The sequence below is a fragment of the Thalassophryne amazonica genome, chromosome 7 (assembly GCF_902500255.1).
Source record: "Thalassophryne amazonica chromosome 7, fThaAma1.1, whole genome shotgun sequence".
Taxonomy (NCBI): Eukaryota; Metazoa; Chordata; class Actinopteri; order Batrachoidiformes; family Batrachoididae; genus Thalassophryne; species Thalassophryne amazonica.
In genome coordinates this window covers 6118214-6138534 of record NC_047109.1, presented here as the reverse complement: position 1 = coordinate 6138534, position 20321 = coordinate 6118214, and the positions used below count along the sequence as shown (strand labels likewise).

The following is a 20321-nucleotide window of genomic DNA, read 5'->3' as shown; positions in this document are numbered from 1 at the left end:
AATGCCACAACCAAACACAGCAGATTACAGAATGAATACAAGGCAATCAATAAAGGTGTCGTGTGGGCAGGCTCGACGATAGGAGACGCCCGTCTGGAGACAAACCGGAACCACACGATTTCCACCGCCACCGAACCCGAGGGATACTGGAGCCGCCAAATCCCGAAGTCCCCAGGTGGCCACCGTCTCAGCGTGTCGGATCTGGTACTGCTGGCGGAAAACAAAGACAGTCAAGTGTGGGTGTGTGTACACCCTGTAACAACAACGGTGGGAATTCCACCTCCACCTCCGATTCACACGTGCAGCTCCTGTCACAAAGCACTTATCTGGCGGGGTGTGAAGCGAAGCTGTCGCCGGTGTCGCGGCTCGTCTTTAGTCTTCTCAGGATGTCGTCTTTTAGATAACACAAACTAATTGCAAGTGATATGCTAGAAAAGGACACAACACTTTAGAATAATTCAGCCTTAAGCAAGATAAAATGCACAGAGTTTTTAAGTTTATTTAAGCCTTTGACACAGAGCTTAGACAAACTGAGTCCTCTAGAGAGACTGAATATGACAACCGCGCTCATCTATTTATTGGAGACCCGCGGGCATCGCTCCTCCTTCGACTTTTTTATTTATTTCATTCCCAAGACATGGTTTTCTATTGGAAGCGTCCTCTAGTGAACCCTAAGCAGGTGTTAGGCCATTATTTCAACGTGACAAACGCTCCCATTAAAACGTGAAGGATTTACAACTGATTTTTTTAAAAGACCTTCAGCCACAGGTGCAGCTGGCCTGAGCCCCCCCCACACATGGCCTCAGCCACAGGTGCAGCTGGCCTGAGGCCCCTGCACGTGGCCTGCGGGAAAGCACCTAAAAGGCCTTGGAAAGCCCCCGACAGACTGAATGACTAATAGAGCCCTTTTTTGGGGTTGCACACCTGCTAGTTCAACCAGAGGACATACAGTTCGGATCAGGACACTTGATAGTTCATCATAGTTCAAATAAGGACCTAAAAATTCTTCTACAGTCCCTCCTCTGGGACTCGAAAGAGTCCCATTACATCAACTATACTCTTGGGTTGTTTACTGACAAGACATCTTCATTTGTGCATTGCAATAAAAAAGAAAAACACATCACTCGAATTACTGATAACTCTGGTGCGGATATGAATATCAGTGATACTTCACACGGTAAATATATTGAAGTGCAGGTGAACCTACATACTAAGGCACAAGGTGATCAATTAGCTGGATTATATCAACGCAAGGTGACATTCAGACATTGAGTTTTGGTGTAATTCAAGGCACTTAAAATGGCCACATAAAACAAGTTACAGCAACCTCTTAATCATGGCAAAGTAAAGGCTTTACATTGACATCAGTGCAACCAATCATCTTCTGGCATCTATTGTCTCACTCAACCAGAGGCTCCAACCCATTATACTTGGTTCTACATATTATTTTGTTAAAGAGTCACACATTTATTTTTTTAAATGCATCAAATAACCCCTACGTTACCACTATTTAGTCAACCAATCAAGAAACTATTCTAAGGTTGCGCAGCTATATCTAGTTAAATGATAAACACAATAAATGGTTTCCCTTCATGTCCGTCCTTAAGTCATTTGCCTTAGTCAATCATATAATGGTTTTCATTATAGGCCATTTCTCAACATTTTCCACTTTGTTTTTCTTCTTTTTCAGCTTGTTTTCTAATGCCCTTTTTGGCCAGACGCCAAATTTAGGCGATGCATGTCTCTTGAGGCATGCTATAATTTAAGAAAAAGAGGTCCCTATGGTGCATCTTTACTACTAAATCTCCAAACACGCCGTGTAAGGGTCCCCTTTTTATAACTTTGCAATGTGATATCTATGTGTACGCATTTAGCTTTATCTGTGTTACGCAGATGATGGTAAGGACAGACATTTACCCGACCTTCGTTACTAACATATATCCTTCTTTGTTTTTTTTTTATTTACACTCAGATTTCTGAAACCAGTCCGTAATTCAAACTCAAGAACCAAGGTCATCGTCCGTTTTCAGTGCCATTACGTCAGTCCGCGCTCCTCAGCATTTACTCAGCGTCTGAGGTTTGGGAGAAGTTGGGGAATATGGGGAGGTTGGCCTTTCAGGGGTAGTGGGGGAAGGATCAGGAATTCTGGCTTTCAGACAGTCGTGCAGTTCTCTGATGGATCTTTCCAGCTCCTTGTGCTGCTTGGCCAGGTTGTACAGGGCCCCCAGAGAATTCTTGCCCACATTCAGGGTGGTGGTGGCCAGCCTTAGCTGTTCCCTTTCCATATGCTCCATCATGCTGGCTAGCATGTCCATACTAGACTGAAGACCACACAGTTGAGTATGGAGGCCCTCCTGAGCACAAGAGATGTTGGCATTGTCACGGTGTATCCTTAACAGGTATGCAGCTGTCTGACTCAGTTGTGGCATGATTTCCTCAAATAGCCCATGGGGAATGTGATTTGTGAGGGGCAGGAGCTGCTCCAAGGTTTTTGGAACAGACTCTTGTGGAAGACGAAGCTCTCGAACCAAGATTGCCATGTCCAGTGGGGTGACCATGACCAGATTAAGGTTGTGCAGTCCAGGGGACAGGAAGTACAAGGGGGAAGGCATTTCGTGTGTGGGGGGAGTATTGTTGATGTCGCACAGGCAAGTGGTTGGGACACTCTGGGCATTTAGCAGCCTGTACAAAGCTCCCCTCTGTCCTGGTGGGTGAGTTCGACTAAGGTCCACCCCTGCTGATCCTCCTCCAGAGGTACTGGGCTGATCGGAATATCTCTCCTGCCTTGGGGGTGGAAAGCTGGGGACAGGTCCTAGCAGTGAATTGGGTCTAGGATGCACTCGGGCAGTTGCTGCATATGGCCGACCTTGGCTGCCTCCCCTGGAGGGTATCGTTGCCACTGGCACATGTGACTGTCTCCATGGCATCTGCGGAAGGGGTGTGTTCCTGAGTCCAAAGGGTCCTTCAGGTGATGGTGGAGTCCTTGGGCCGACTCTTGCTGCAGGCAGATTCTGTGAAGCCGTCATCGCCAGGTGCTGGAACGATGAAGATCCTCCTGTTGCCAACTGGTTTAGCTGCTGGATGGACGGCGGCTGTGGCGACCAATCATGTCTCGACCATCCCTCCTGTATATCCTCTTCTCCAAACAGTTCTGAGAGTCCAATCAGACTTGATAGAGGCAGATCAGGCATAGGTCCCTGATCAGGGGAGTCTGGTCTCTCAGCCATACTCCTGTGTCCTAGTAATATACATATACGTTCATTATTACAGCTCCATGTCATTCTTTCAGATATTGTCTATCCTATCCCTCATTTTTGTGGGTGCATGTGTGTGAATGTAAATGTGCATGTCTTCTTCCTCGTCTACAATATCACCAAGCACGGTCCATCCCAGTCCTCCCTATCTGGGGTGTACGCCACAATATTAGGGAGCTGGGGGCTGTCGGGGAGGATAATTGGTATTTCATCCATTTCCATATATTCTGGTTCTCTGTCTGTTTCGTTTGTGCTTTCTTCCAGGGCTCGGATGGCTAACAGTGGGAGCTGTCCTACTGTGGATGAAATCAATTTATTGACCAGAAATTTTATCAAGGGAATACCACAACATATTACCAGCAAGACCGCCACCCCTGTTAGTGCCAGGACTACACCTATCTGGTATAACCAGTCTTTCCATGATATCCACCCTCTCCTTAGAGTCCCAAACAGTGAAAATAGTGGGCCAATATTCATTCCATTCCCTACAATGTATCCAGAATCGTCAGTTTCATTTCTCCCTCCTATGGAGTTACTTAACAGTTCCTGTTGCATCTCTTCAAGTGTGATTAAGAGCTCTGTCAAATTTCCGTCTTCCCCTGTACGCATGGGAATAGCTGTGCAACATTCGGTGGCTTTGATCATAATACAAACTCCTTGTTCATCAGCCATCATCATCTCGATAGCTAATCTATTTTGCATTGTCATTAGCGAGGTGGCGTGCAGTTGTTCGGTTAAGGCTCCTACTGCTGCCAATGTCCAGTTCAGGTATCTTTGCTGATTATACCACAAGTAATTAATCCACTGCACCTCCTGGAACCTAGAACGGATTTTTGGAGTAACCCCGAACAGCGCCAATGCCCATCCCCATTTATCCGCGTCTTCATCTGCTTTAACTCTGCTACTGTCTATGGCTTCTAATTGTTGGGGTATCCCTTCTGGTATCCTGTTTCTTACTGTGATGTTGTAGTCTGTTTTAAACATCATTATTCCTCTTTTCTTACGACGTTTCTGTGGCATGGGTTGTATTGAATTTGGAATTTCAATTACTGTTATTGCTCCTGTGAGCATCACAGGAGCACAAAGGCCTTTCCAATTAGGGGACAGCGATGACAGGAGTTTCCTTCTTTGTCCGCATAGCCAAAAGATGTCAGCTAAGGGTACCGTTCCCTTAGCTAAATTTGGAGTAGATACCCATGAAGCATGGGTGAGATTCAGTCCAATTACAGACGCCCCTGTGGCCGGTACTATTTGTTCACACTGTATGTCTGCTGCTGGCAGGGTGTGACAGACGGTTAATGTTCCATGCTGTTTTGGCCGGTTTGTATTCTTGCTGCTTTTGCATACACTGTATGTGGTGTTTTGGCTGGGTCGTCCCTACCTGCCAATCGCTTATGTATTGTGCTACTAAGCCTTTAGCTATACAGAATGGGTGTATCATCCCTTTCTCTATTTTAATCATAGGTGGAACGGTTCCTTCTGTACTTAGAGGCACTGGACAAAGTTTACTGTCGGCAGCATATTTTTCATCACCTACTGCCATTTTCATAACACATTGTGTATAGCATTCTGCTTGGTCTGAGTTATGTTGGGGACTCCTATAACAGTTGTTGATATCAGGTAGGGGTTTAGCCTGAGGTATCACACCTTTCCGGTGACAGGCTATGCAAGGCTTTTCACTGATCTGCCTAGCCGAAAATTTCAACCATTGGTAAAATAGATTTGTCTTCAACCCTTGTGTACGGGCTAGGTCTGTACTGGGATCCCATCTCCCTAAGTGACTGCTTGTTTCTAGGCTTCTAATTGTCTCTTTTTCCTTGGTTTGATTTTTACCCATTTTGTGGCTTCATGTACTGTAACAGTTACGTCTTGCTTGGTTTCCCTGCATCCTCTTTTATCACAAATTACCTCTATGTTGAGTGTTCCCTCCTCTTCACATTTGATGCTAATGGCTTTGCCTAATATGTAATCCCCCAGCTTTCCCTGTATTCCTATGTTCTTGTAGGCTTTTGATTTAATGTATACCAAATTATATGTTTTTCCTGTGTTTAGAATGCCTTGTTTAGCTGCTATTGCGGCCATGGCCACGGCACAGTCCGTTGTATGTTTTGGATGTCTATTTTCTCCCATACTGACCACCAGTAGTATTGTCAATCCCTTGAATAATTCCTTAATCATTGTTCTGGTGACTGTTGAGATGTGCTACTAGATGTGCTACTGAGTGAGCCGTCACTAGATGAGCTGTCACTAGGGATGTGTGGTGTATCTGTGCTTTGTCTGGGTTGTACTTCCTGTGGTTCTTCTGTCGGTAAATCTACTAAGTTGCTGTCCGAGTCTGATGTCTCCTGTGGCCTGTCTATCTGTCGGTCTGTATTTCTGTCTGTCTGTTGGCCTGCGTCTCCAGTTGTTTCTGAGTCTGCATCTGAGTCTGTCGCTGCTCTATCTGGCAGGGATCCACTATGGTGGCAGCAGTGTTTGCCGTAGGGCCTAGGCTTGCCGGCTCAGAAGGAACAGGGGTCATCATTGGTGCCTGGGTCTTTGTTTTTTCTTTCTTGACTTTGGTTAGCTCTCCCAACTGCATCTGCACCAATTTTTTCGTCAGGGATTTTGCTGCATCTTCTTCTTTTTGTTTTTCTTTCTTGTAGATTTCAAGATGGTGACAAATATGCTCAGAGTATAAAGCCCAATTCATTTTTGATAGTCCCACGACTCCATCTAGGGCTTTCTGAACCTCATCTGGTAGAGCCTTTTTTACAGTTATTTTAAACAGGATTTCAGTTGCTGGAGAATGGTTCCATGCATTTCCTGTTTCCTCCGCCCATCTCTTCTGGAATCGGTGCAGGAACTTCTTTGGGCACTCTTCAGGTGTCCACTCCTCATCATCCAATTTAGAGGGATCCAAGACCTCAGGGTACTTTCTTCTCAGTCCTTCCCACATGGAGTTTCTATAGCGATTAAAGGGGACTTCATCATGTTGATTAGTGCCCATCATTTGTGTTAGTCCAACCTTTCCTGCTAATTCTTCAGTGTCATGTTTTCCCATGACATGCATTAGCAAGGCTTTTATGTCACCTAAAGACAAGGTTACCCCTGCAGTGCCTTCTTCTAAGGCAGTTATCCATCTCCCAGCTCCTTGGGTGATGTCTGGTAGCCTGTTGGCCAGCCCCACCATGTCTGTCCAGCTCCATGGGGTATACACATGATGACCATTTCTAACCACCAATGGGCATATGAGGTCTTCGTCCTCCTCTTCTTCTGTGGGGGCTCCATACTGTCTTCCAGATCGAGTGCGACTGACTGGTTCCAGGCAGTCCATCCAGTCGGTTATATTCTGTTCTAAAGCCGCTATGTCTTTGGCTACACATTGTTGTCTTTGCCTGAGTCGGGCCTCTTTTGCACTCTCAATGACGATCTCGCCAGAAATTTTTCGGGTGGGTGGCTGTATAATGTGATTCCCTTGATTGGGCTTCGATTGTTGTAATATTCTTCTTTCCTCGGCGTCCCTATGTCTTTGTATTCTTACCTTCGCTAGCCGAAGCTGCTCAGCTAGTTCTTCATTATCTCTTCTGGCCAGATCCAGTGTGTCACAGAAGCTCTTGTGCCACTCTTCGGAGCCTCTGTGAAGGTCCAGTCGGCTGACTTATGGTGGGAGGGGACGGTTTTCAGTGGACCTCGATGTGCAGGCGGAGCCTTCAGTTCTCTCTCTTTATCCTCGTCTGCCTCCGTGTCACTGTTATTTGTGGCCCCCCCTGCTGGTCGTGGTGAGCGACCACTTACTTTCGGACTTGGAGACCTTGTATGATCCATTTGACAGACTGAGGACCTGTCTCCTTGTGGCTCTCGAGCTTTTAGTGTCAGTGTGAATTTGCCCTCCACATCCATGCCTTGGTCCTCTTCACGAGTTCCTAATACAAATTGTCCAGCTGTCTTTCCCATATCATGACGTTTATATGGGGGTGGCTCTGCTTCCCAGCTCGGTGCACTGGCTTTAGTGTCTTTGGATCTTTCCTCTGTCATTTTTTCTCTTTTCTGCTGTAGCCTCTGCGCTTCCTGCTTGAACAAGGCCAAAACTTCTTTTTCTTCAGTGCGTTTTTTGTTGTTATTCACGTTCTTCTGCTGATCTTTAATTTCTTTTTTCTGTATTTCTACCGCAACTGCTTCACACATCACCGGATCAAATGATCCCTCCAAAGGCCATTGCCTGCCCCCATGTGACCTTTTGTGCCACTTTCTCATACATTGGTTGGCCTTAGTGCGTTTTCCTGGATATTTTCTTAGTACTACGTCTAGCGGGGTACTTTCCCGACCTTGACCTTGAGAGTTACCCATGTAACCCTGACAAACGCTATGTGAGGTGTTTCTATGGTGTTCTGGTAGTCCCTCAGGGGCTGTCCTGATCCAGACCAATAACTTGCTGGCTGTAACACCTGTTTTGTATTTTAAACCCTTAATAGGATTAAATTTCCAACTGTTATGCCCGTCTTCTTTTTCTTTAACTAAATATGAAAATTTACCTGTTTCCCACCGAACCTTCCTTGGGACCACAGTCAGAGCCAACCTAGGAAACAGTTCTTCACCTGGATCGGTTGGCAGTGTTATTAAATGATTTAATGGTATGCTAATTTCTTTATTAGGATCAGCACAAAGCAGCTCCAGCCACGGGGTTAAACCCTGATGCCACAGACGTCTTATCAGCAGCTCCCAATTAATTAGAGGGAATTGTTCTTTCTTTTGCTTCAGATTGATTACCTTAGTAATCTGCCATAATTTCTGATTGATCTCTTGTTCGTCCTGCCAATGTTCTGCTCCTGCCCTGTCAAAATATGTCCTTTCCAGCCAAAAATGTGTCCTGATTCCCTGGGTTTCGATGTCTCCGTCAGTCAAGTAATGTTCTGGGAGTATTATTTCATCATCACTTAAGTCTCCCATCAAAGACTGTCCCAAGCATTGATCAGTCTGTCAGCTTTTTCACTATAATCTAAGCTTTAACTCTTTTGATTTATAACCAACTTTATTTATTTAATCCTCTTACAACCCTAACACTTCCTAATGTCTTTGCTCCCGACTTTCTATTTTCCTTCTAATTTTTTAACTTTCTGCTTCTCGTCTTTTTTCTGCTATGTTTGTTTATTAGTTTTCTTTCTTTGAAATAATATCTACCTTCTCTGTATTTACATAGCAGTCTCTTATCCTGTCTTTTCCTTCACTGTCTCTGTTTCACACTTTCCTCTCTGCCTGTCATGCACCTCCCAAGTCCCCCTGTTGGGTCTAAACGCCTCCCCCTTCTCGTACTCTTTACATTAATCTTGTATGTCAACCAGCCTGCAAGCCCTCACAGCTTTGCCTGCAACTCCCCGCTTACTTTTACTCTCCCACACACCAATTTTCAAAAGCTTTATACACAAAAATTATTAAAAACAACTTTCTATATATCTCTATCTAGACTTCTGCCACCCTTTACTCCGCGGCTTTAAACAACCTTTTTATTCACTTAACACCAATGTGTTCTGTTTAAGTATGTATCTCTTCTTCACGTTAGACAGCTTCTCCGGCGCTGCCAGCAACTCATATATTATTTATTTATTTATTTTTTTCTTAACAAGCTACTCTTTGAGCGTACAATATTTCATTTACTTCTACGCCTTACCGCGCCTCGCGTGCGTATCCTGTACTTAATATATTATTTTTCACCAGCTCCTCTCTGAGCATACAATATTTCATTTATTTCTACGCCTTACCGCGCCTCGCGTGCGTATCCTGTGCCTTTCTGCACTTTCTTCTACTTTTTTCTTCACTTACTGAGCTCCTCGTGAGCTTAATGTGCCTTTGCACTGAAAATACTCTTTTTTTCTTTTCTTATAAAAAACTCATATTACTGTGTACTTAATTACTTATTCTTCTCCCACGCCCCACAAGCGTGTATTTGGTGCCTTACTGCACTATTTTCTGCTTCATTAATTCTCATGTATTCTGCACTAACTCTCTATTTTATTTTTTTATAGTTTTTCTCTTTTCTTAAAAAATGACGTCCTTTATTGAGCTCTTTTACTTACTGTCAGCTGTGCTACTTTGCACTTTTCTCTTTAAATCTCTTTATCACGTACGGTATTTCTACTGCGCCCCCTCAGGCGCTTATCTTGTGCTTTCTCTGCACGTATTCTCTGTTAAACTCTTTTTCTCACTTATTTCACTTCAGTCTCTGTTAAACTCTTTAAATAACCTTGTATTACCTTGTATCTATTTGTCAGTATACTCCCCTAAATTAACCCCTACAGCGCATGCTATCAGCCGGCACGTTAGTAACGAATTTCAACACCAATTATTCTCCAAGCATCCAGGTTAATTCTCCATGCACTCTTTTCCGCACCAGAGTTCATGAACATTCCTGACCTTTCACTCACACAGACATTCTTTTTCCCGGGAACACACACACCTTCTGAGCATTTTATCTACAAGGCCTGATAATTTTCAATCTTATCTTTTTTTGGTCTCTTATCAATTTTCTTAGTCCAGGTTCTTTTGGGTAAGAGGCAATTAAAAAATATCACCTGTCAACTTGGGCGGAAATCCCGACTCACTCCTCCAGATCGTGCAGAAGTTATAAAAGGTTTCTGCTTACCTTTTAGTCGTGATCACTGTTATTTACGGTCTGGAGGGATGAGCTGGACTGCCCCAGGCTGCCGGAATGCCCCTGGACCCTCCTGGCTGGCTCGCCAAGTTCTGTCGCGGCTCGTCTTTAGTCTTCTCAGGATGTCGTCTTTTAGATAACACAAACTAATTGCAAGTGATATGCTAGAAAAGGACACAACACTTTAGAATAATTCAGCCTTAAGCAAGATAAAATGCACAGAGTTTTAAAGTTTATTTAAGCCTTTGACACAGAGCTTAGACAAACTGAGTCCTCTAGAGAGACTGAATATGACAACCGCGCTCATCTATTTATTGGAGACCCGCGGGCATCGCTCCTCCTTCGACTTTTTTATTTATTTCATTCCCAAGACATGGTTTTCTATTGGAAGCGTCCTCTAGTGAACCCTAAGCAGGTGTTAGGCCATTATTTCAACGTGACAAACGCTCCCATTAAAACGTGAAGGATTTACAACTGATTTTTTTAAAAGACCTTCAGCCACAGGTGCAGCTGGCCTGAGGCCCCCCCACACATGGCCTCAGCCACAGGTGCAGCTGGCCTGAGGCCCCTGCACGTGGCCTGCGGGAAAGCACCTAAAAGGCCTTGGAAAGCCCCCGACAGACTGAATGACTAATAGAGCCCTTTTTTGGGGTTGCACACCTGCTAGTTCAACCAGAGGACATACAGTTCGGATCAGGACACTTGATAGTTCATCATAGTTCAAATAAGGACCTAAAAATTCTTCTACACCGGTCACGCCAATCTCCAGACAATGCACTCCACAGGAAAAACAGCTGCAAAAATGAGTTCAGACTAAACACAGTTAGTTAAACGGCTGAGAATATTACCTCTCGCTGAAGTCGATATCTCGGCGATGTGGTGGAGGGGTCTTCCTGCTTTTATTCCAGGTGAGATGCAGATGATCGGTGACAGCTGTCATGGTTGATGAGTGACAGCTGTCACCTCGGCTGTTCCTGTAGGCGGCAGCGCCCTCTCGTGCCTGAAGCCCGCACTTCAGGCAGGGCGCCCTCTGGTGGTGGGCCAGCAGTACCTCCTCTTCTGGCGGCCCACACAACATTCTCTTGAGTTCAAGACTAAAGAATTAGTGCTTCAGTCCACCTGGAGTAAAAAGGATGTCCAGCGCAACAGAAGACGCGTCTTCCACGAACAGGATCATAAGCCTGTGCCCTGTGCCTGAGCCTGTGTAAGAAGAGTGCTGAAAGAAAAAGAAATCCATTTCCAAACTCTTCACCCTGTGGGGCTCTGTGTCCACCTCAGCACCAGCCCGGTAATCTACAAGGACGTACATGAAGCTACCGCAGATCTCAGGGAAAGAGGAGTAATCCATTTGGGAACCTCGGCCCCTGCACCAAAGCCGACGACAAAACAGCTGACACCGCCGTGGGAACGCGCACCACATTTCACTTCACAAATGGAGGTCACCGTTGTTTTGCTGTGTTCACATTTGTTCTTCTTGTTCCTTACTGTTTATTCTGACACATTTTACTTTTTTTTTGAGCCATCTAGTATTTGTGATTTTGGAGATACTGTGTGATTTCTGGGAGAAGAAATTACTAAAACATATAATTTCATAGGCCGAGAAAGGCCTCTACTGGTGGTTGGCTGTCACTGCGGTATTGTATCACTTCCTGTTCCAGAGCACAGCGGTGTTTTGCTGTATCTGTTAGCTGTTTAATCTGCGTAGTTAGATTGATCTAGATAACGAGATAACGATTTGTTTCACAGTGTAATCTTCACGTGCCTTAACTAAAGCACTCCCTCTGCTGAATCACCTCTAAATTATTTACACATTATTCACTTTGTGTGTTTTTAGGAATCTGCTAGCTTAGCGCAGCTACTAGCTCTTAGCCGGTTTAGCATGGCGGCTTCTCCTATCTCTCCCGCACTTTTCTGCTCTGGGTGTGAAATGCTTAGTTATTCCTCGACCTCCTTTAGCAGTAATGGTACTTGTAATAAGTGTTGCTTATTCGTAGCTTTGGAGGCCAGGCTGGGTGAATTGGAGATTCGGCTCTGCACCTTGGAAAATCCTACCGATAGCCAGGCCCCTGTAGTTGGTAGCTTAGCTGTTAGCTGTCCCCCAGCAGATCCCGAGCAGCCGGGCAGGCCGGCTGGGTGACTGTGAGGAGGAAGCGTAGTCCTAAACAGAAGCCCCCTGTTCACCACCAACCCATTCACATCTCTAACCGTCTTTCCCCACTCGGCGACACACCCGCCGAGTATCAAACTCTGGTTATTGGCGACTCTGTTTTGAGAAATGTGAAGTTAGCGACACCAGCAACCATAGTCAATTGTCTTCCGGGGGCCAGAGCAGGCGACATTGAAGGAAATTTGAAACTGCTGGCTAAGGCTAAGCATAAATTTGGTACGATTGTAATTCACGTCGGCAGTAATGACACCCGGTTACGCCAATCGGAGGTCACTAAAATTAACATTGAATCGGTGTGTAACTTTGCAAAAACAATGTCGGACTCTGTAGTTTTCTTTGGGCCTCTCCCCAATCGGACCGGGAGTGACATGTTTAGCCGCATGTTCTCCTTGAATTGCTGGCTGTCTGAGTGGTGTCCAAAAAATGAGGTGGGCTTCATAGATAATTGGCAAAGCTTCTGGGGAAAGCCTGGTCTTGTTAGGAGAGATGGCATCCATCCCACTTTGGATGGAGCAGCTCTCATTTCTGGAAATCTGGCCAATTTTATTAAACCCTCCAAACCGTGACTATCCAGGGTTGGGACCAGGAAGCAGAGTTGTAGTCTTACACACCTCTCTGCAGCTTCTCTCCCCCTGCCATCCCCCCAATACCCCATCCCCGTTAAATGTGGTTTATTAAACATTAGATCTCTCTCTTCTAAGTCCCTGTTAGTAAATGATATAATAATTGATCAACATATTGATTTATTCTGCCTTACAGAAACCTGGTTACAGCAGGATGAATATGTTAGTTTAAATGAGTCAACACCCCCGAGTCACAATAACTGTCAAAATGCTCGAAGCACGGGCCGAGGGGGAGGATTAGCAGCAATCTTCCACTCCAGCGTATTAATTAATCAAAAACCCAGACAGAGCTTTAATTCATTTGAAAGCTTGACTCTTAGTCTTGTCCATCCAAATTGGAAGTCCGAAAAACCAGTTTTATTTGTTGTTATCTATCGTCCACCTGGTCGTTGCTGTGAGTTTCTCTGTGAATTTTCAGACCTTTTGTCTGACTTAGTGCTTACCTCAGATAAGATAATTATAGTGGGCGATTTTAACATCTACATAGATGCTGAGAATGACAGCCTCAACACTGCATTTAATCTATTATTAGACTCTATTGGCTTCGCTCGAAATGTAAATGAGAACACCCACCACTTTAACCATACTTTAGATCTTGTTCTGACTTATGGTATGGAAATTGAAGACTTAACAGTATTCCTTGAAAACCCCCTTCTGTCTGATCATTTCTTAATAACATTTACATTTACTTTAATGGACTACCCAGCAGTGGGGAATAAGTTTTATTACAGTAGAAGTCTTTCAGAAAGCGCTGTAACTAGGTTTAAGGATATGATTCCTTCTTTGTTATGTTCTCCAATGCCATATACCAACACAGTGCAGAGTAGCTACCTAAACTCTGTGAGTGAGATAGATTATCTCGTCAATAGTTTTACATCCTCATTGAGCACAACTTTGGATGCTGTAGCTCCTCTGAAAAAGAGAGCCTTAAATCAGAAGTGCCTGACTCCGTGGTATAACTCACAAACTCACAGCTTAAAGCAGATTACCCGTAAATTGGAGAGGAAGTGGCGTCTCACTAATTTAGAAGATCTTCACTTAGCCTGGAAAAAGAGTTTGTTGCTCTATAAAAAAGCCCTCTGTAAAGCTAGGACATCTTACTACTCATCACTATTTGAAGAAAATAAGAACAACCCCAGGTTTCTTTTCAGCACTGTAGCCAGGCTGACAAAGAGTCAGAGCTCTATTGAGCCGAGTATTCCTTTAACTAGTAATGACTTCATGACTTTCTTTGCTAATAAAATTTGAACTATTAGAGAAAAAATTACTCATAACCATCCCAAAGACATATCGTTATCTTTGGCTGCTTTCAGTAATGCTGGTATTTGGTTAGACTCTTTCTCTCCGATTGTTCTGTCTGAGTTATTTTCATTAGTTACTTCCTCCAAACCATCAACTTGTCTATTAGACCCCATTCCTACCAGGCTGCTCAAGGAAGCCCTACCATGAATTAATGCTTCGATCTTAAATATGATCAATCTATCTTTATTAGTTGGCTATGTACCACAGGCTTTTAAGGTGGCAGTAATTAAACCATTAATTAAAAAGCCATCACTTGACCCAGCTATCTTAGCTAATTATAGACCAATCTCCAACCTTCCTTTTCTCTCAAAAATTCTTGAAAGGGTAATTGTAAAACAGCTAACTGATCATCTGCAGAGGAACGGTCTATTTAAAGAGTTTCAGTCAGGTTCTAGAAGTCATCATAATACAGAAACAGCATTAGTGAAGGTTACAAATGATCTTCTTATGGACAGTGGACTCATCTCTGTGCTTGTCCTGTTAGACCTCAGTGCTGCTTTTGATACTGTTGACCATAAAATTTTATTACAGAGATTAGCGCATGCCATAGGTATTAAAGGCACTGCGCTGCGGTGGTTTGAATCATATTTATCTAATAGATTACAATTTGTTCATGTAAATGGGGAATCCTCTAAACAGACTAAGGTTAATTATGGAGTTCCACAAGGTTCTGTGCTAGGACCAATTTTATTCACTTTATACATGCTTCCCTTAGGCAGTATTATTAGACAGCATTGCTTAAATTTTCATTGTTACGCAGATGATACTCAGCTTTATCTATCCATGAAGCCAGAGGACACACACCAATTAGCTAAACTGCAGGATTATCTTACAGACATAAAGACATGGATGACCTCTAATTTCCTGCTTTTAAACTCAGATAAAACTGAAGTTATTGTACTTGGCCCCACAAATCTTAGAAACATGGTGTCTAACCAGATCCTTACTCTGGATGGCATTACCCTGACCTCTAGTAATACTGTGAGAAATCTTGGAGTCATTTTTGATCAGGATATGTCATTCAATGCGCATATTAAACAAATATGTAGGACTGCTTTTTTGCATTTGCGCAATATCTCTAAAATTAGAAAGGTCTTGTCTCAGAGTGATGCTGAAAAACTAATTCATGCATTTATTTCCTCTAGGCTGGACTATTGTAATTCATTATTATCAGGTTGTCCTAAAAGTTCCCTGAAAAGCCTTCAGTTAATTCAAAATGCTGCAGCTAGAGTACTGACAGGGACTAGAAGGAGAGAGCATATCTCACCCATATTGGCCTCTCTTCATTGGCTTCCTGTTAATTCCAGAATAGAATTTAAAATTCTTCTTCTTACTTATAAGGTTTTGAATAAACAGGTCCCATCTTATCTTAGGGACCTCATAGTACCATATCACCCCAATAGAGCGCTTCGCTCTCAGACTGCAGGCTTACTTGTAGTTCTTAGGGTTTGTAAGAGTAGAATGGGAGGCAGAGCCTTCAGCTTTCAGGCTCCTCTCCTCTGGAACCAGCTCCCAATTCGGATCAGGGAGACAGACACCCTCTCTACTTTTAAGATTAGGCTTAAAACTTTCCTTTTTGCTTAAGCTTATAGTTAGGGCTGGATCAGGTGACCCTGAACCATCCCTTAGTTATGCTGCTATAGACTTAGACTGCTGGGGGGTTCCCATGATGCACTGAGTGTTTCATTCTCTTATTGCTCTGTATGCACCACTCTGCATTTAATCATTAGTGATTGATCTCTGCTCCCCTCCACAGCATGTCTTTTTCCTGGTTCTGTCCCTCAGCCCCAACCAGTCCCAGCAGAAGACTGCCCCTCCCTGAGCCTGGTTCTGCTGGAAGTTTCTTCCTGTTAAAAGGGAGTTTTTCCTTCCCACTGTCGCCAAGTGCTTGCTCACAGCTTTGACAGTTGGGGTTTTTCTGTAATTATTGTATGGCTTTGCCTTGCAATATGAAGCGCCTTGGGGCAACTGTTTGTTGTGATTTGGCGCTATATAAATGAAATTGATTTGATTTGATTTGATTTCAAATGGCAACTTTCTGTCTTTAAGAAACACTATAAGAAATCAAGAAAAAAAAAATGTGGCAGTCAGTAACGGTTACTTTTTTAGACCAAGCAGAGGGAAAAAAATATGGACTCACTCAATTCTGGGGAAAAAAGTATGGAATCATGAAAAACAAAAGAACGCTCCAACACATCACTAGTATTTTGTTGCTCCAACTCTGGCTTTTATAACAGCTTGCAGTCTCTGAGGCATGGACTTAATGAGTGACAAACAGTACTCTTCATCAATCTGGCTCCAACTTTCTCTGATTGCAAATGTAAATGTAAATCCCATTTCCTTTAGGCGGTTTCTTACAGTTCGGTCACAGACGTTGACTCCAGTTTCGTCCCATTCGTTCCTCATTTGTTTTGTTGTGCATTTTCAATTTTTGAGACATATTGCTTTAAGTTTTCTGTCTTGATGCTTTGATGTCTTCCTTGGTCTACCAGTATGTTTGCCTTTAACAACCTTCCCATGTTGTTTGTATTTGGTCCAGAGTTTAGACACAGCTGACTTTGAACAACCAACGTCTTTTGCAACATTGCGTGATGATTTACCCTCTTTTAAGAGTTTGATAATCCTCTCCTTTGTTTTAATTGACATCTCTCGTGTTGGAGCCATGATTCATGTCAGTCCACTTGGTGCAACAGCTCTCCTTTATAGATGCAGACTAACGAGCAGATCTGATTTGATGCAGGTGTTAGTTTTGGGGATGAAAATTTACAGGGTGATTCCATAATTTATTCCTCAGAATTGAGTGAGTCCATATTTTTTTCCCTCTGCTTGGTCTAAAAAAGTAACTGTTACTGAATGCCACAATTTTTTTTTCTTGATTTCTTATAGTGTTTCTTAAAGCCAGAAAGTTGCCATTTGAAATGACTTTAGTTTTGTGTCATGTCTGTGATCTGCTTTTTTTCTACAAAATTAAACAACTGAATGAACATTCTCCGAGGCCGGTGATTCCATAATTTTTGCCAGGGGTTGTACCTCTTCCCCCTGTTATTGGTGATAAAGCATTATTACGTCACTTTTATTTACAGTGTTTGCCTGATTAAAACGCTATTGAACATCTGGCTTAAAGAACTTAGATGTTATATGGCTGGGGGGGCCTGGCTGCCTTTTTGTTTCTGTCCTTTGTTTCTCCTTCCAGGTGGCTTGCATTTGGGACTGAGTGGCTGTGTTGCTGAGGTTATCAGGACCTCACCCTGATCACCTGCGGCTCGTCAGGACTCACAGCTGAGGTGCATCTATATGGATTGGAACATGGTGGCATTTAAGACTGGAGTATACAGTGTGTATTTGCCAGAGACTCGACCTTGTGACCAGACGGGTGAGATCGTCGTCTCGGGAGCCATCTCATCATCAGTGGATGCAGAGAACATCCAGGGTTTGATGCACGGTCTGTGAAAGAGGAGGGGGTGAGGTCTCACGCTCGTCAGCACACTTCCTGAGGTACGTTAGATTTTGTGACTAACATTTATACAGTCAGTAAATGTGGTGTCCCTCACACCTTTTTATATTGAGCTGTATGTTAGTCATGTATCGGCTTCCACTGCAGTGGAGTTTTGTGAACTGGATGTTCCATGCTTGCAGGTTGGGAAGCTGATTAGTAATCAAGCCAGGAAGTGTTTGCTGTTTGTACACCTTTAAGTGTTCTCTCTGTGTGTAGAGTGTGGACTCACATAATGGTTCCTTCTTTCACAGACTCGGTTTGTTGCGGCCACCTGGGGGGTGTCGGCGGGGTCCTTGGGTCCGAACAGCTTCTGGCTCCGGACCGTTAGCGCTGCTGGGAGCGCACCACGCCAGACCGCACTTTCTTTTGTTATTTTTTGTATCACTGTTATGTATTAAATTCAGTTAGCCTTTGTACCGTGCTCTGCTTATTTCATACTGGGTCCTTCAAACGCTGGTCGGTTCTCCGAGCTGCGTCCGACACATAACATTAGAGATAAAACAACTGATGAGGATGCTAAAATATTACGGTGGCCAGCATATGACTTGTGATTTATCCCTGCCAAAATAAATGGATTAAAACTCTGCTGCAATAAAAGCATAACTGCTTACTGGGAAATTTTTTTTTTTCAGGTATCTCCAACAAAGACACCACATGAATGCAAATATTGTCTCTCAATGACAGGCTAGAAAACCTTTAATTATCATTTTTTTAGACTGGTTGAATATTTGTTAGCCAATGACAACCACCTCCAGCTCTGATACAGTAAGTGGAGGGAATTCTCTTGGAAAAAGACCATGAGGTTCTTTATTACTCCCAGAGTGAAGGAACAACAAAGTAGAGACTCTGAACAAGGCAAATGTTGGATAAAGTGTGGATATACATCAGCGGGCCACTCCTGTATTTTCTGGGAATGCCCAAAGATCTCCCCCTACTGGACAGATGTGATTAGATGACAGGTGTGGAGATTAAAACTGCAGCAAATCATGTTTTATTTGGGCAACATACCATCTGGACTGACAAAAAAGACAGATAACTTTTGCAAATATTACAGGCAGCTTGCAAAAAGGCTATAACACAGAACTGGAATTTTCTTGACTTGTAATCACATTTGATTTGTTTAATAAAAACTTGGTGGAATATGTGTCGCTTTCATTTTATTTTCCCAGACTCTTACTACTACTACTACTACTACTGCTGCTGTGATGGCTTTTTCCTATTTTTTGTTGGTTTGTCAGGCGTTTGGTTGGTTGTTGTTGTTTCTTTATGCAAAACTGAAGAATTCAATAAAAACTAAAGTTGAAAAAACATAAACACAGTTATTTGACAATAAATGGCTTCACCTAACCACTAACCATGAGTGAAAAAAAGTTTTTGTGTTATTATTCATATTCTCTGTAAAATGGCCAAAAAACAAAAACAACAACAACAAAAAAATCTGCCATGGTATGTAAACGTTTGAGCACAACTGTACATTAGGTTTGACTTCATGGTTGTTTTTGTTATTCATTGTGTTTATGTTGTTTATACATGCAAATGTTGATGTGAAATACTTTTAAACTGGATCATCTGTTTCTGAAGTGCTTCTTCTTGTTCTTCATCTTTTTTCCTTTTCCTGCATCCAAATACTTACTATGTACTTAAGGTTGGTTAGTACATACGACCCAACTGTTACTGTAGTACGTACTAAAGCTAAGCAAGCTAGTAGTAGGGTCACAATTTGGGTGTACTGCACCACCTCCTTCTTTGCCGTCCTTTGGTCCGGATCTTAACGAATAACACATTTGCTCATATCTGTGTATGTCCAGCCCAGTCTCACGTATTTTTTTTTTTCGTGCTCCCGTGACGAAATGAGTCAAATTTTCGTGACAAGGTTGTTTTTAACTCACTATTCCTAACCCTCCTCCTACCCCCACCCCTAACCTTAACCATAACCTAATCTTACTCTTTCCCCCCACCCTAACCATAGCCACCCGACCCCTCCACTTCACTTTTAATTTCGTGCAGCCATCACAGAATGAATTAGAATGAATTTGTGCTACTGTGACGAAAATGAGGTGCTTTTCGTGACAATATTACAAACCAGTAGATTAATGTATATTTCATGCGGCTGAATCACGACTTGCTGTGAGACCAGGTTAGTGTGCCGCACAAACGTCTATTTTGCAATGACAGACTCTTTTAAAGGGTTGCTGATGTATATTTCAATAAGGTCACTGTTCCATGGACAGCACTGCCATTTTCAGCCATAGTCTTTAAAATTTCCCAGGAATTCCTTTGTTTTTGGTTCCTAGACTACTGCATCATGGGATAGCTCAGTGTAGTCCTGTGTGCACTATGGATACAGAGGATCGTGTGGGTACTGTTTGACTACTTTGAAATGCACACCACGTATTCAGACACTCTATGGATTGTGATGTACTGCTGTGTGCCTTCTATATATATATATATATATATATATATATATATATATGAATATTTGGATGTAGCATTCTTCATCTTCTTTATCTTATTATTACTGTTATTACAAGTACTTTATATACCAGTGTAGCGTGTGTGTTTTGAGATATTAATGCATTTGTCTGTCTCTCTTGTTCAGTATTCTGTTTGCAGACATCGTTGGCTTCACCCAGCTGTCGTCTTCTTGCAGCGCTCAGGAGCTGGTCAAACTGCTCAACGAACTGTTTGCTCGCTTCGACAAACTAGCTGCTGTGAGTTTCACTTTATTACATGAAAAAAACGTTTTTGCATTGCATCATCAGAACAACAGTGAGTGACGGCATCTCATTGACTTGAAGCAGTGATCTGATTATGGCGTCACCAACGGGGTCTCATTGATGTAATCTGATTG

The 20321-nt window shown here is 43.1% G+C and overlaps 1 protein-coding gene across 1 annotated transcript in view; it reads left to right on the top strand.

Moving 5' to 3' along the window:
* Positions 1-20321, top strand: part of adcy3a (adenylate cyclase 3a) — a 359639-nt gene that overhangs the window by 93674 nt on the left and 245644 nt on the right. The window contains exon 4 of the mRNA XM_034173754.1: positions 20070-20181. Coding sequence (XP_034029645.1) covers positions 20070-20181 — 112 coding nt within the window. The remainder of the gene's footprint in view (positions 1-20069; positions 20182-20321) is intronic.